This window comes from Pezoporus wallicus, unplaced genomic scaffold (genome assembly GCF_028554395.1).
Source record: "Pezoporus wallicus isolate ANWC-B61680 ecotype Strahan unplaced genomic scaffold, APGP_CSIRO_Pwel_v1 contig_13865, whole genome shotgun sequence".
In the NCBI taxonomy this organism is placed as follows: domain Eukaryota; kingdom Metazoa; phylum Chordata; class Aves; order Psittaciformes; family Psittacidae; genus Pezoporus; species Pezoporus wallicus.
The window spans coordinates 281125-296389 of NW_026640128.1; the positions used below are offsets into that span (position 1 = coordinate 281125).

At 54.2% G+C, this 15265-nt stretch overlaps 2 protein-coding genes across 3 annotated transcripts in view; one reads left to right on the forward strand and one right to left on the reverse strand.

Annotated features, from left to right (window-relative positions):
* Positions 1 to 2946: 2946 nt before the first annotated feature.
* The window catches only part of DDX49 (DEAD-box helicase 49), a 139812-nt gene continuing 127493 nt past the window's right edge, over positions 2947 to 15265 (reverse strand). Inside the window, exons 2-14 of one of the 2 annotated variants that reach the window (XM_057417449.1) lie at positions 8096 to 8202; positions 7886 to 8009; positions 7726 to 7811; positions 6860 to 6981; positions 6577 to 6764; positions 6318 to 6458; positions 5688 to 5763; positions 5538 to 5614; positions 4995 to 5092; positions 4571 to 4645; positions 3884 to 3972; positions 3454 to 3525; positions 2947 to 3190 (exon numbers count right to left, since the gene is read on the reverse strand). In XM_057417449.1, coding sequence (XP_057273432.1) covers positions 3002 to 3190; positions 3454 to 3525; positions 3884 to 3972; positions 4571 to 4645; positions 4995 to 5092; positions 5538 to 5614; positions 5688 to 5763; positions 6318 to 6458; positions 6577 to 6764; positions 6860 to 6981; positions 7726 to 7811; positions 7886 to 8009; positions 8096 to 8202 — 1444 coding nt within the window. In that variant the 3' untranslated portion in view covers positions 2947 to 3001. Of the gene's footprint in view, positions 3191 to 3453; positions 3526 to 3883; positions 3973 to 4570; positions 4646 to 4994; positions 5093 to 5537; positions 5615 to 5687; positions 5764 to 6317; positions 6459 to 6576; positions 6765 to 6859; positions 6982 to 7725; positions 7812 to 7885; positions 8010 to 8095; positions 8211 to 15265 lie in introns of those variants that run through there. The other variant, XM_057417450.1, reaches the window with a different exon arrangement.
* Positions 8403 to 13372, forward strand: COPE (COPI coat complex subunit epsilon). The gene is made up of 10 exons (XM_057417453.1): positions 8403 to 8545; positions 8682 to 8744; positions 9089 to 9189; positions 9378 to 9530; positions 9915 to 9968; positions 10363 to 10444; positions 11487 to 11642; positions 11911 to 11979; positions 12461 to 12535; positions 13011 to 13372. Exons 1-10 carry the CDS (start codon positions 8429 to 8431, stop codon positions 13056 to 13058), a joined length of 918 nt encoding a protein of 305 aa, XP_057273436.1. The 5' UTR covers positions 8403 to 8428; the 3' UTR covers positions 13059 to 13372.

Below are 15265 nucleotides of genomic sequence, written 5' to 3' on the forward strand. Positions count from 1 at the left end.
AGAGAGAGCGGGGCAGCTCCTCGCCCTGCGGCTGGCTTGTTTTCCCCAGGACCTGCTAGCACAACAAGGCAGGATGCTGTGCGTAGTCTCTGCCTTCTGTTCCAGCTGGTGCTGGGCTAACAGGGTTTCAGATCCCAGCAGGCAGCTCACAGCTCACATTTCACTGCAGCCTTCCAGGCATACAGGGATATTGATGTCCAGACCTTGTTAGAGTAGATGAAAACAGTGCCTGAGCCTAGAGATTTGCAGCACGAGTGCCACCTCCCCAGTGGTCTCAGTGTGGGAGCAGCACAGCCTGGATGTTTGGCCTTGGGAACACAAGGATGATAACGGGAAGGGCTGCGCAGGGACGAAGGGATGGGGATGAGCCACTGCAAGGGGCTGGTGCTGCGCTCACAGCTTCCCTTTGCCGGGGCAGAGCAGAGGCTGCTGCTCCTCCACAACTGCTCCCCCTCCCAGGGGTGACAGGAACCCAAAGCAGGAGGGGTTCCCAGGAGGCAGAGCTGCTGCAGGGAGGTGTCCGTAGCACACAGAAGGAATCCAGGTATTCCTCCCCTCTGTCCCGCTCCCGGGCTCCTGTTGCTGGCAGGGAGGATCCAGGAGTTAAGTGTCAGGGAAGTCATTCCCGGAGTGAAGACACAAGTCCGGGCAGCTGCAGCCAAGCCCTGCGTGAGGGTGAGCACAGCCAAGGAGTTCCACCGGCAGGGAAGAGCCTTGGGAAGGTGAAGGTGCAGCAAAGCAGCTGCCAGGAGAGCCCGGGATCCGCTGCCTGCTCCGGGCACCGGCAGAGCCGCAGGCGAGAGGGGGACAAGCCCGGCTGTGACGGGAAGGGAATCCTTCCATCCCCACATCCCACAGGGTTGTGACAGGGCCTGGAGACCCCACAACGCAATATCCTCCCTGGGGGCAGTGCTGACGGCACCTACAGAAACGTCCCCAGTGGCCTTTCCCCCTGGGAAAGATGGAAATTCCTAATCTGGGAATTTGAGGCATTTTGCCACATCCCAGCTCCTGCAGCAGCCGCTTTTCCCACTCAGCCACTCCCAGAACTGCTTCTCTGAAGGCAGAATTGTCTCATCAGCACTACGCAAAGCTCGTTCCAGCACCCGTCCCTCCCTCCCAGGGAAGGCTGCTCCCAGATAGGAGGTGTTAAAAGCTTCAAGACCTGATCAAAGCCCCTGTGTCACACGTGGAAGGAGACAGAGAAACCCCCACAGGATGAAGCCAAGGCTCCAGCCAGCGGGTTCAGGGCTGTCTGCAAGAGGGAGGGCACCAGCGGATGCCCTGTGCAGGAAGGCAGGAGCAGCCTGGCCCAGGGAGGGTCCTCGTTAACCTGCAGCTCCAGGCTCGCCCCTCACTTCAGCGTGCACGGGGCTGTGGCAGCCTTTAGCATTCACAGAGCGTCACAAACCTGTTTGCTGCTGCAGCAGGGGAGCAGTGCTCCAAGCGAGAGCTTCTCCTTCCCGGAGGGCACCCAGCAGGACAAAGGAACCCGGGCAGCAGCACCTCCATCCTGCCTGCTGCCCGTCACGTAGATGGGCCCCAGCACCACTCCGTGCATGGCCTGAAGGCACCAGGAGACCCCGCGGTGCCTGGCTGCAGGAGCTTCCCAGGGAAGCACCAGCTTTCCTCTGCAAGGCCTCACTGTGCTCACGCTGCAGGCAGGCAGAGGGACTGCACGCTCCAGGAAGGGACTGAAGGATGCAACAGCCTCAGGAAGCTCAACCCTTGCCCAGCTCATCTCTTGGCATAAACCCCACGTTATCTCCACGCTGTCTGCCCACACCAGGGCTGCTGCCCTCCCCTGAGGTCCCACAGCTCCCCTCTGTGTTCGGGAAAGTCACCCAGCCGCTCACTTGTATTTATTTAGGCACTGAGCATAGGAACTATTTCTGTAAGCCAGAGCCAGAAATAGCAGATCCTCAGCCTCAAGTCAGAGGAAGCTCTTAAATGTTAAAGAAGGCACCAAGGATCAAACGTGACATGAGAACAGGGTTGGTCTGAGCTGCTCGGAGATTGCAAGTTCTGTCTCCTTAGGGAGTCACAACCGTTTCTTAGGAGAGCTCTGCCCCCTCCAGCCCAACCAAGCTCCTGTTCCAAACACGAGGCAAATGACACAGGGAAACCTACAGAGCAGAGCAGAAAAAGGGCCTCAAAGATGCTCTGTGGGAGGGAGCCAGGCTGAGAGAGCTGGGCTGGGGCAGCCTGGAGAAGAGAAGGCTCCTGAAGGGGAGACCTGAGAGCAGCTCCAGTGCCTGAAGGGGCTGCAGGAAACCTGGAGAGGGGCTTGGGACAAGGGATGTAGGGACAGGCCAAGGGGAATGGCTTGAACCTGCCAGAGGGGAGACTGAGATGAGCTCTTAGGCAGAAGCTCTTCCCTGGGAGGGTGCTGAGGCGCTGGCACAGGGTGCCCAGAGAAGCTGTGGCTGCCCCATCCCTGGCAGTGTTCAAGGCCAGGTTGGACACAGGGGCTTGAAGCAACCTGGTCACTGCGATGTATAAAGCAGAATTAGCTCAAGAAGACCCCAGGCCCAGCCCCACAGTCCAACCTCTCCCTGGGTTCCAGGAATTTCCCTCTTGGAAAACTCCGGGCTGTGGCACAGGCGGGGCTGAGCTCATTTTGTTGCAGTATTTTTAGATACTGGCTCAAGACAGAATGTGTTGATACAAACCCTGAGAGCGGCAAGCACCAGCCCTGGGAAGGGAAAGAGCAGGGACTGGATGGAGGGGGAAGAGACAGAGGAGCTTTATTTCCCTTTGTGTCACCAAGAGCTCAGGTCTGGCCTCACCTCTGCTGGAGGAAGGAAACGTGCTCTTGACAGACACTCCTGTAGGAGACAGAGCCAGCCTGCCAGGGAGGCCTTGTGCCAACAAGCTGGTTTATGGAGGCTTCTCTTCTCCCCTCTCCCACCTTCCCAACAGCGTCAGGTCAGAAGTGTCCACATTAGGTCCCAGCATTCCCAAAGCAGCAGCAATATCAGGGCAGTCCGAGCCAAGCAAGTCAGGCCGAGGGCTGTTCTTCCTCTTCCTTCACTCGCCTGTTCCGCCGCTCCATCTTCTTCTGCAGTTTCCTCTTCAGCTGCAGCTGCTTCCTCTTCTGCAGGACCTGCTGCACCTTCTCACGGCACTGCTTGTTCTTCTTCTTGATCTTGGCTAGCTCTGCCTTCCTTTTGGCCTCCAGATCTGGATCCTGCAATGGCAAATGCCAGGACACAGTGACATGCCCAGCGTCAGTGGCGGCCCCTTTGCCTCTCCTAGAAGCCCATGACCAAGCAGGCTGCACAAGTCAGACACGACCCCACTGCACTTCTTAGTATCAGTCACCTTTTAAGATAAAGCTTCACCACCCTGAAGGGAGTGAGGCAGAGAAAGCACGGCAGTGAGGGAGGAACTGCCATCGATGGCAGCATCCCAGCTACTGATCACAGCAGTTTATACAGCAGCAACTCTCACCTTCCCCTCAAGGATCATTTGTTTCCGCTTATTTATCTCTTTCTTCTCGTCAAAATCCATTCCCTCCAGTTCCTGTCAAAGCACAAATACAAGAGGGCAATCAGCAACCAAGCACCAAACCTGCCATGGAGCTGTACAGGGTGAGCAGCACCTTGCTGGGGTGCACACATCTGGCAGCCCCTGGAGCACCAGCCTCAACACTCAGCAGCACAAAAATGCTACAAGAATGTGCAATAACAGACCAAACTTAGGGAAAATCACTAAAACAACCCCCCAGGTGCTTCCACTAGAAAAAGGACCAGCAACTCTCAGGTATGTGCTCAAGAGCAAAGCTGCACAGCCAGAGCCACCCGTTAGACTGTGATGAACCTCCCGGTTGCCCAAGCTCTCCAGTCCCCTGAACACAGGGGCCTCACATTTGCACACTTACTATTTCACATTCCCTCCTGGTGACGTTCACTTGGGTGAGGATGTTGAGCACGAACTTCTCCTCCACAGAGAACTCCTGCAGCTTCAGCTCTGAATCGGGGTGGGACATTCACAGACCAGGGTTGGGTACAAAATCCAGGAGGAGATTCTCAACTGGTCAAAACCTCACTCAGTTGCACTGATTAGAGGTGGGACTGTTGACACACACTGTGACCACTGACTTCTTCAGCCTTACAACAAAGATGAAATCCTCCCCTCTGCCTACAATTCCCCACAGCACGAAGTGCTGCATTTATTAGGTCTCCTTCCTCAAAAACTGTGAATCCTGAAGCCATGCAAAGCATGGGTCCTTTTTGTCCACATCAGCACTCGCAGTAGCAAGGGAGTAAGGAAGAAGCTGGCTGCTTTAATAACAAGGTTACACACAGCCCAACCACTGGCTTTCCTCCACTAGGAATAGGAGGAAGACAAACCCATTCATGCCTGATGCACTCAAGCAGAATCAAAGCTGATGCTTTGCTGATGATCCTGCTCTTTTCCAAGCCTCAGCCACACAGGGAAGAGAAACCATTTTCACACTGATGCTCTGGATCGTTCTTCACAGATGAAATCAGCACTGCAAGCACCACGAGCACAAAGGAACACACAGGATCCCACAGTTTAGCAGCGTTAATGGTGCTCTACTTACTGATTTCCTCCTCAATAGCATGCACGAGATGGATGTCGTACTGCGTCACCAGTGTGATGGCCATGCCTTTCCGGCCTGCATGGTGAAAACATGAGATGTGAGTGTTGCTGAGCAGAGGGAGGTGAAGCCTAACCCATGCCAAATTCCATCACCCCCATGAGTCTGCCCTGCTGCAGTCTGCTCATGGGGCACTCAAAGGGTCTCTGCTTGCTCTGCAAATTCAGCTCACTACCAGTGCAGAGCAGCCACCAGGCAGCACTGCAGCCTTAAGGCAGGATGCTGAGCCAGGGCTCAGCAGCTCTGGCACTGCCCAACCGGACTGCACTGCTACTGCACTGCTGTCTCCTTGTCCCTGCTCCAGGCTCAGCCCAGCACTGGGATCCCACTTTCAGGCAGCAAAGGGCACTCAGCTTTCCCTGCTCACCCGCACGCGCTGTCCGGCCAACACGGTGAATGTAGATCTTGGGCAGACCGGGAGTGTTGTGGTTGATGACAACCTGGACTGCAGGAATGTCCAAACCTCTGCAGCACAGGGGAGGAGAACAGAAGTGGGGAGACGCTGATTTAATACAAGCAGTTTGAATCCCTGTCCTCTGCTTTCTCCCCAAGCCCCATAATCTCATGGATGTCATCTTCACTGGCTGGTTCTAGGACAAACGCCTCCTGCAGCTCTCCAACAATCACAAAACACAGCATCACCTCCTAGCCCACCGTTCCCTCCTTGACCCAGAGATCACAGAAATCATCCTCCTGCTAGAACACAACCCCCCACTGCAGCAAAACAAGCCAGGATCAGAGCTACACTGCACCAAAACACAGCTCAGAGATGTTCTACAACCCCGTCCTACCCAAGTGGGGGATTATAAAGCTATCCACTTGCTAACCCCAGCCAAATCTCCACAGCAGTTCTGGCACTTCAAAAGCAGGTTTAAGATCTCTGGCAACAGAGACTGTGGTTTTCCCTTACCTGGCAGCAACGTCAGTGGCAATGAGAATCTTGAAGATGCTGGACTTGAACTTTGCTAAAGCTGCAAATCGCTGCCGCTGTCAAGAGAAAAGCCTGTATGGGGGACACTGTGACTTGAACATCCCTCTCCCAGGTCTGTCCATCACCCACCTGTTTCATCATGGAATGCAGAGCTACAGAAGGGAAGCTGTATTTCCTGAGCATCATGTTCAGGACCTGGCAGTCCCTTGAAGGAAAACCCAATAAACGAATCAGAATGCCGCAGGGAAACGTGGAGCTGCTGGAGCAGGACAGAGCTGGGCTCCTTCAGAAGCCCTCACACAAGTAACCACCACAATTCGATGCTGCAGTGCTACGACAGAGGCAGGGCACAGGATCCCCACTCCACACCCGCTCACCCCAGGCAGTGGGACTGGTTTCCCCTTGCACTCAGGGGAATGTCACCAGCTCCAGGGCTCCATCCCAGTCACCTGAACCACCCGAAGGAAGGGAGCAGCAGCACTGGGATGCAGACAGGGCTATTTGCCCCATCCCTTTCCCAGTATCCACCAGCAGGAGGAAAAGAAGATGCAGAGAGGTAAAGCAGCTTGACCTCCTGGCGTGCTACTTGTTTTGGGTGGCCCTTCAGCCCCAAACTGCTCAAAGGAAAAGGTGTTTCTCTTACCAAGCAGACTGTGGAAGCAAACACCACCCCAGCCTAACACCCGACACAGCACAGGCTTGGAATCTCAAGTAGAAGTGTCTGCGTTATGAGTGCTCACAAAGAACAAGGCCACTCACTTGCAGGTTTTAGTAAAGATAATGATGGACCAGTCCTCGTGCTCGTCCTGGAAGGTCTGGACTAAGTGGACAAGATACGCATCCTTCACCGCCTCGGGTACCAGCAAGTACCGCTGGTCCAGCTCCTCCACTGTCCGCACCCTGGAGGGCAAGCACCAGCAGCAACAGTTGGGCAAGTGAAGACAGACCATGAGGGACAGTGAGGAGACACAAAACCAGAGAGGAAACAGGGCTCTGTGTAGCGAGGGTGAGCACTGACTCGGACACGGCCTCCCAGAAGAAGGGTCTGTTGGCAGCCAGGCTCTTCAGCTCCTTCAGTGTGTCGGTCAGCGTGGCACTGAACAGCAAGGTCTGTCTGCGTGCTGGAACAGCCTCCAGAATCACCTCCAGGTCTGCAGTGAAGTCGGCACAGCCCTGCTCCAGCAGCCGGTCAGCTTCATCCATAATCTAGGCAGAGCCAAACCCCCTGAGCTCATGCACACGTACAGCTGAGAAGGGAAGAGGCTGAAAAGCACAAAAACCCAGCTGCAAAAGAACCTTACCAAGAACTTGAGCTTTTTAAGGCTGAAGGTGTTGGAGCTGCGGAGGTGATCTGCCAGCCTGCCAGGCGTCGCGATGACAACGTGGGGCTTGCGGGAGAGCTCCAGTGCTTGTGCCACCATGTCTGCAAGGAGACCCACAGAGGGGACCATGGAACACGCGCTCCTACTTGGAGTATTGTGTGCAGTTCTGGTGTCCTCAACATAAAAAGGACATGGAACTGTTGGAACAAGTCCAGAGGAGGCCATGAGGATGAGCAGGGGCTGGAGCACCTCCTGTATGGAGACAGGCTGAGAAAGTTGGGGCTGTTCAGCCTGGAGAAGAGAAGCTGAGTGGAGACCTCAGAGCAGCTTCCAGTGTCTGAAGGGGGCCTATAGGGATGCTGGGGAAGGACTCATCAATAGGGACTGTAGTGACAGGACAAGGGGTGATGGGTTCAAACTGAAACAGGGGAAGTTTAGATTGGATCTAAGGAAGAAGTTCTTTACTGTAAGGGTGGTGAGGCACTGGAATGGGTTGCCCACGGAAGTTGTGAATGCTCCATCCCTGGCAGTGTTCAAGGCCAGATTGGACAGAGCCTCGGGTGCCATGGTTTAGTGTGAGGCGTCCCTACCCGCAGCAGGGGGGTCGGAACCGGATGATCTTCAGGTCCTTCCCAACCCAAACCATTCTGTGATTCCCTCTGTAAAGCTGGAAAACTTCACTCTCCTCATCCCCCCCCAGCCTCCGCTGCCCTGGTGCTGGATCACGGCTTCTCAGCACACGTGGAAGGTGAAGCTCCAGAGGACTCTGCTCGTTAACGACCGGCCCACGCCGGGGCCAGAGGGGCAGGGCAGCGGCTCCACCCCCCGCAGCAGCACTCACTCACCCAGGCCGCCCACCACGACGCAGTCCTTCAGGCCGAGGGGCTTCCCCAGGACGCGGAACTGCTCGGCTATCTGGTACGCCAGCTCCCTGCCGGGGGGGAGTGCGGTGAGGAGGGGCCTGGCCGGGGCCGGGTCCCGAGTCCCGGTCCCTGGAGCACGTACCTGGTGGGGGTCAGCACCAGGCAGAAGATGCCGTAGGGGTCCTCGGAGAGCGCCTGCAGCACGGGCAGCACGAAAGCCGCCGTCTTCCCGCTGCCGGTCTTGGCGCAGCCCAGGCAGTCGCGGCCTGCGGGGAGGGAAGGGAAGGGAGGAGGCGGTGAGGGGGCGGCGCTGGCGGCGGGGGGCGCGGAGCAGGGGGGGGTCCGGGCTCACCCTGCAGCGCGGGCGGGATGCAGGCGGCCTGCACGGGCGTGGGCCGCGCCAGCCCCACCTGCCGGGCCTGCTCCGCCAGCCACGGCGCCAGCCCCAGCGCACGGAACTCCGCCATGACAGCGCCGCCACCGGCGCTCCGACACTACGTCAGCGCGCACGCCCGCCGCTCATTGGCTGCTCATCCCATCTGCCTCGGGAGCCACCTCCGGCGCTCTGGTGACGTTGCCACCTCTTGGCGTGTCTATTGGCTGGCACGGGGATTGCCATGGAGACCGCGGCTCCCGGCAGCCTCCGCGGCGCAGCTGCTTCCGGAGACGTGTCTGAGGGGGGGCAATGGCGGCCGCGGGCTCCGCCGGGCCGGGCGGGGATGGGGACGAGCTCTTCGACGTGAAGAACAGCTTCTACATCGGGGCCTACCAGGCCGCCATCAACGAGGCGCAGCGCGTCAAGGTGCGGCTGAAGGCGCCGACCTGAGGCTCCTCGAGGGCCCCGGTCGGGTGTGCGTGCCTGGGGGTGTCTCCCGTGGGGTCGGGTTATGGCTGTGCAGCCCCCTGAGAGCGTTTCTTGTTTGCTGTCGCCCCTTCAGCCGTCCAGCGCGGAGAAGGAAGTGGAGAGGGATGTGTTCTTGTTCCGAGCCTACATCGCGCAGGTGAGGCTGGGAATGCGGCGTTTCCCTCGGGGTAACCTGCCTGGAGCTGTGAACCCGAGCTCAGGCTTGGCCACTCTGGGAGCAGCTCTTCCTTTAGCACTGGGAATAACGCGTTCCCTGACACCGGTACAGCCGTGACTGCAGCGCGATGCGTGCAGGCGCAGCGTGACCCCGTGGGGCCTCTTTGGGTGGTCAGGGCTATTGGGTTTGGCTGCGTTTGTAGAGCCTGATGTGAGCTGTAAAGCAGAAACCGGCTGTTCCTGGTTGTTCTCACTGGGGTTTAAGGTTAACGCGTCTGCCCTGTGCTCTCAGAGTCACAGCTTTGCCTTTGTTGCCTTTCACAGAGGAAATACGGTGTCGTCCTGGATGAAATTAAAGCCAACGCTAGCCCTGAGCTCCAGGCAGTGAGAATGTTTGCAGAATATCTTTCAAATGAGAGCCAAAGGTAAGACTGATAAGAAGTTGGACCTTGAGCGCTGTCCTACGAGGAATCTGCTTCCATGTGGAAAGTTTCTTGTAGGAGTGTGGTCTTTATTGGGGTTTTTAGGGGGTTTTCCAGTCAGTCTCAACCTCAGAGTTGTCAGGGTGCTTAGTGATGAGATACGCACAAATTCTCACCCTTGCTCTTCACAGGGATGCAATTGTTGCTGATTTGGACAAGAAAATGGCCAAAAGCGTTGATGTGGCCAATACCACCTTCTTGCTGATGGCTGCTTCCATCTATTTTCACGACAAGAACCCGGACGCAGCTCTGCGCACTCTGCACCAAGGGGAGAGCCTGGAGTGGTAGGTGGAACTCAGCCAGCATCACGGAGCCTCTCTCGTGGCTTGGGAGAGGTGCCCCATGAATGGCTGAGGTCTGGTTTCTCTAAAAAGCCTTGAAACCATTGAGAAGCTCCTTTGAGGTTTGCCTTTTGGAGTAGGAAGTGCTTTGGTGCTTGTCCTCCCATATCAAGTCTATTGCTCCCTTGTGAAACTTAAGAACCTGCTTTATTGATTTAAGGGTGTTCAGAATTGCTGAGCTGAGCATTGTGTCAGTGCAGTGAAGGAGCATGGAGCCAGCTGCCCTGCTCCCAGAGCTGGTGCCCTACAGCAGGGAGGTTTGTCCCAGGGCACTGGGAGAGGTAAAGCCTGCAGTTGTGAAAATCACTTTGCTCTTATTCCTTGCAGCATGGCCATGATGATACAGATTCTGCTGAAGCTTGACAGGCTTGATCTGGCTCGGTAAGTTTGTGTCTGGTTGCTTCTTAATGGTGCTGGGGTGGGCGGTGATAAGAGAATTTTCAGCACCCAGCCTCCCCCAGGGTGCAGCATTTTAACCCCTGCCATTGCGAGAACAACTCGTGTGTAGATGTGGATGTGCTGCAAAAGAGGTAATAGAGCTGGATACTGCTGAAGGAAGAGATGAACCCCCAGGTTTAATCCTCCCTTCAGCAGAATGTAGTTTGAATCTCAAGTCCTGGGTTTCTGGCTTCCCATAAGGAAGTAAAACAGGGAAGTCTTTCATGGATTGCTTCAGTGAAATATTAAGAGGTGTTTGTGGCATTATATGGAAGAGCTGAGAGAAGAAAGCACAGCCTTTTTTTGCCTTGCGTGACTCCCACTTTTCCTTCTGCAGCAAGGAACTTAAAAAGATGCAGGAGCAAGATGAGGATGCAACTCTGACTCAGCTGGCAACTGCCTGGGTGAACCTGGCCATCGTGAGTGTCTGAAATGGGGATCCTTGGCCTTCAACACGGAGAAACATCACTCCACAGCTTGCTCCTGCTTGCTCTTTGCACATCATACTTTCAGAAGAGCGTGCAGGGGGGTTGCTGGGCTGGTTGGCTGTTTCTCCCCTTCCTTCAAGTACACAGAAAATACTGGCAGCTGGCTTCACAAAGTGCCTGGGTTGATTGCCAGTCTTTCAGCTGCACTCCTTGGCCTTCAGCTCACACAGGGAAGGGCTAAACCACACTTAAATAATTCACAAAGCATTATAATATAAAATGGCAAGTGCAGCGGTACCAGCATCCAGATCTTGCAGTTAAATTCCAAGAAATAAGTGTTATTCTTTGCTTAGAGCAGACTGTCTTTAAGGGTGTTTGTGAATCAGGCAAAGCCAAACACAGCCCAGATCCTGGGGTGATTGGAAAGTAGTCTCCTCAAGTTCAGTGAAGTCCAAGGTTAAGCAGGACACAACCTGCTGTACTGTTCAGATTTCTTTCTAGTGTTCACTTGGCTTTGTTAGGAAATCTGTTATGCTGAACCCCTGCCTTGCCATAATGCACAGCTGATTTTCCTTAAGGTCTTAGTTTCCTCAAGTGCTCCCACCTGTGACTGGTGGACACCTCTGCCTGTAGGACCTGTCTAAAGCTTTTTTGGAAAGCCAGGTATCCACACCTGCATTTAATTATAAAAATCTCATTCATAATCTAATCCCATGAATCTATCCAACACCTGAAGTGGTTCTTCTGAAGTGGTTGGCTTTTTCTGTTTGAAGGGAGGCTTGGCTCTTTTGATCCTTTAAATAGTTCTTAATATTCCATATTTTTGCATTTCTTTCATCTGTGTTCTGCAGTGATGTGTTGTGGTACCACCTGAATGCCAGCTGCTGCCAGCATTGGTTCTGACACGTTCCATGCCTGTGCTTTATAACCCTAGGGATGAACTTTGTGCCTGGTCCTTCAACCATGGCTAGAGCGTGCAGGCTTCTTAGCAACATGGAATGAAACTGGGGGTGTTTGTTTCCTCCCTTCACAGGGTGGTGAGAAGTTACAAGATGCTTATTACATCTTCCAAGAGATGGCAGACAAATGCTCCTCCACCCTCCTGCTGCTTAACGGGCAAGCAGCCTGCTACATGGCCCAGGGCAAGTGGGACGATGCAGAAGGAGTGCTTCAGGAGGCACTGGACAAGGTACTTCAGGTTTTGCCAGGCACATTTGCTCTCTGGGAGACACAGAGTAAAGCAGCATGACCTTCACTGTTAAACTTCAGGAGCATTGCAACCCATTGATAGATATGGCTATGGTGGTTGCTCTCGATACCAACCTTTGCTTCTACTCTGCCTTTTCCAGTGAAGTGAGCTGTAGGTTGGGCACAACTGGTTCTTGCAGAGCTCTGCTGGTTGGTACCATTTGTTGCTGTGGAGGTAAATCAGATCAGATGGTTGCTCTTGTTTGCAGGACAGTGGCCATCCTGAGACCCTGATCAACTTCGTGGTCCTGTCGCAGCACTTGGGCAAACCCCCAGAGGTGAGGCCTGTTTTACTGTACTCACCAAGCAGATACAATCAACCTGCTGGTGCTGCTGCGGGCAGGGTCTGTGCTCTGAGGGCCTGTAACCTTGCTTGGGCTTGCAGTTCTCATCAGGATCAGCATTAACAAAGCAGAACAGTTCTGGGGTGTGGGGAGTTCCCATCTTCCATAAAGTGTTTGTGGAAATACAGATGCTGCAGACAGAGGGGTGGACTTGAGACGAAGACCTGGGTGGAAAAGGAATGGCTTGAATTCCGAGTTCAGTCCTCACTGACTATTCTCTTGAACCCACTATTTAAGGTCTAATTTTTAAGCACAGGGTATGCCCAGTTCTTACTGGTTTTAACTGGGGCTGCTAATGTTTGGGGCACTGAGAAAATCGGGTCTGGACTCACTGTAAATAACCACATTGAAATGTGATGTTTGAAACTCTTGGCTTCTCCTCCTGTTAATACTGAAACTTCTCTCATCCCATCAGGTTACAAATCGCTATTTGTCACAGCTGAAAGATGCACATAAGAATCATCCATTCATAAAGGAGTATCAGGCCAAGGTACAAGTTCCTCTCTAATATAAAAAGGAATTTATCATGCCTCATACCAGTCTCTGATGGGGTGAGCAGATTCTTTACCAGCAAACCCGACTGCAGGGGGAGGGTAACTGCTCTTTCCCTGGCACATCACTTATCACAGTGAATTTCCTAGCCCTTGTGGGAGATGTTGGGAGCCACGAGCCAGATGTTAAACAAAGGAGCCAAATCTTGAAAGAATCTCTGACCTATGGGTTCTTAATCTTGTTACATGAGATTTTTGTGCTTAAATAGAGGAAACATCCTGGGGAGGGAGAAAGAGGGATTAAGGTGATGGCACAGGGAAAATGGAACAAACTGAAAACAGTTGAGAACTGAGACAGGTGATCTTGCTGCTTAGAATTCCTGTTGCCTTAGTGAGCTGTGCTAGTGATGTTTTCTTCAGCTCCTCCAGTAAAGTTCAAGGTTTATTCATTCTGTTCCTATTTCTGGTTTGAAGGAGAACGACTTTGACCGGCTGGCTGTGCAGTACGCCCCCAGTGCCTGAGGAGAGGGAAAGGAGGCTGCAGACCTGCTCTCTGGTACCTTGGGAACTGGGGTTGGTGTGCAGAAAACCTCCCTGGTAACACAGAAAAATGCTCTCTGCAAGTTGTCTGGCTTCTCTCCCCATGGGGAGGGTCTCGCAGTCCAGTGAGATGCTGTTAAACCTGTATATAACATGTAGCTGCTTGAATTTGGTAGCTGCAAAGCCTGTGCTCTGGTTTACCTGAGTCCTGAACTCTGTTTAAACTACAGTGCGAATCAAGAGTGTGCCACACTGTACCTTAAACATTCCTAATAAAGCCTTTTCTGGGTCCTTAATTTCTGGAATTCAAGTAATTCCACCCCAGGACCGAGCCCTGTCATCTGGACTGATGTGGGAAGAGTATGAAAGTTAAACACCTGCATTCAGTACATGGATGAATCCTGAATTATGGATCTTCCAGGCTGACTGATGACTTCTTTAACTTTTCCACTGGAAGAAGCACGTTCTGCTGCTGGGGTTACTGCTGGTGAGACAGAAACCTTCCCCAGAATAAAGCTAATCCCATTGTAATAGGCTCAACCTTAATCTTACATTGGTAAAATGCAGCAGCTCCTATGTGCAGCCAGGGAAGTACCTCGTGTGGTACACACGGAGGTCACTGCTCACTTTTGCAGGTATGGTGCTTGTGGAACATAACGTGACCGTGTGGGTGCTGTGGCTCCTGCCTGCTGTTCACAGGACAGTGCTGCTGTAGCCACGATGCAGAGCACAGTCTGAGCAGAACCCTCGGCTGGGACCTCCTGACCTCTGATGTTTGAATTATCTTCTGAATTACCATTTGGGTTGCCTTTGCAGAGGGGTTCGTGCTGCACTCTGAGTGTGGCTGACGACGTTTCCTTTGTGCCCACCTCGCCTGCTTGCTCTGAAAGGGCTCATTGTCTGTCCTCGGCGGGTTTAGCCAGCAGCTATTTTCAGTGAGGGGTTATTCCTGCTCTGGGCCTGGATGAATGTTTCCTTTGTGGAGCTGTGTGAGGGAGCTGTGTGAAAGGGGCTTCTGTGTCCGGGGCAGCCATTATCCACTTGATGGGCCATGATAAATCGACTTAAAAACATAAACAATAAAAGCAAGGGGCAGCAGGAGCCAGCGCTGTCCCTGGCAGGAGGGGAACATGGTGTTCGGGCCCCTCAGAGGAAGGAGTTGGTGTTTTCTCACTGCTGCCCAATTCGAGAGGTTCCAGGGAACTCGAGGGCACAATGGCTGTGGTCAGAGGAATGGCTTTCAGTGAGATGAAGCTCATTTCTGTTTTGTCTTTTTCTCTCCCTGTCAAGCTGGTTCATGTCGCAGTTCATGGGGGCCTGTGCTGCTGCTGGTTATTCTCCATCTCTTGTAGTACAATTTAGTGCTGCAATTTAGCTGATGGTCCTGGGGCAGGTGGACACAGCTGAACTCCATTCAGTCCTCCACAGCTGAAACCAAACACTGCTGAGCTGCTCCAGGTCCTGTTGTGCCTTGCCAGGAGCCAATTCAAGTGTTGGTATTTCAGGAGACTCTTCATCTTAAACTCGGGTTTCTTCCAGTGAGCCCAGTGTCGGGCTGTCTGTGTGGCTGGATGGATCACTTTGGACACATCCACAGTAAGATTCCCCTTCTCTGAAGCAGCAGCGGGCTGGGGTGGAAGCTGCCTGCCTGCTGCAGGAGGCACTGGAGGAAGTCTTCCAGCAGGGGACCTCTTGGGAGGGGGTGGTTGCAGCTTTCAGGTGCATCTCATGATTCCAGAGCCTCTGCGGCTGCAGCAGGTGCCCGAGTGGAGCCGTTGTAGGGGTGGGAACTCCCAGTTGCTGTGTGAGGAAGGGACGAATCTGTTGCTGGTTGCAGGCTTTTGCAGAGAGGTAGGGAAAAAAGAGCTGCAGGAACGTTTCTCTTTGCATCTCGTTTAAGGGCGAAGATTTAGTCCGGGGTTCGGTTACTGGGGACTGCAGGAGCAACGTGTTGTGCACTGCGGGGAACTTCCAGCCCCTGTGGCTGCCCGAAGGGTGCCCCTTGGCAGCAGCGCTGCTTCCCCTGGTCTGTCACCAGCTCTCATCTCTCCGCACTGAACTATTAGTGTTTGTCTCGGGTTCTTGCTGCTGGAGCCGCTCCAGCCTCGCGTCACGGCCCCGTCCTGCGGCAGAGCGGCGGTGCCGGGAGGAGGGGAGCATTCCGGAGGGGCCGCGCTCATTAACGGGCT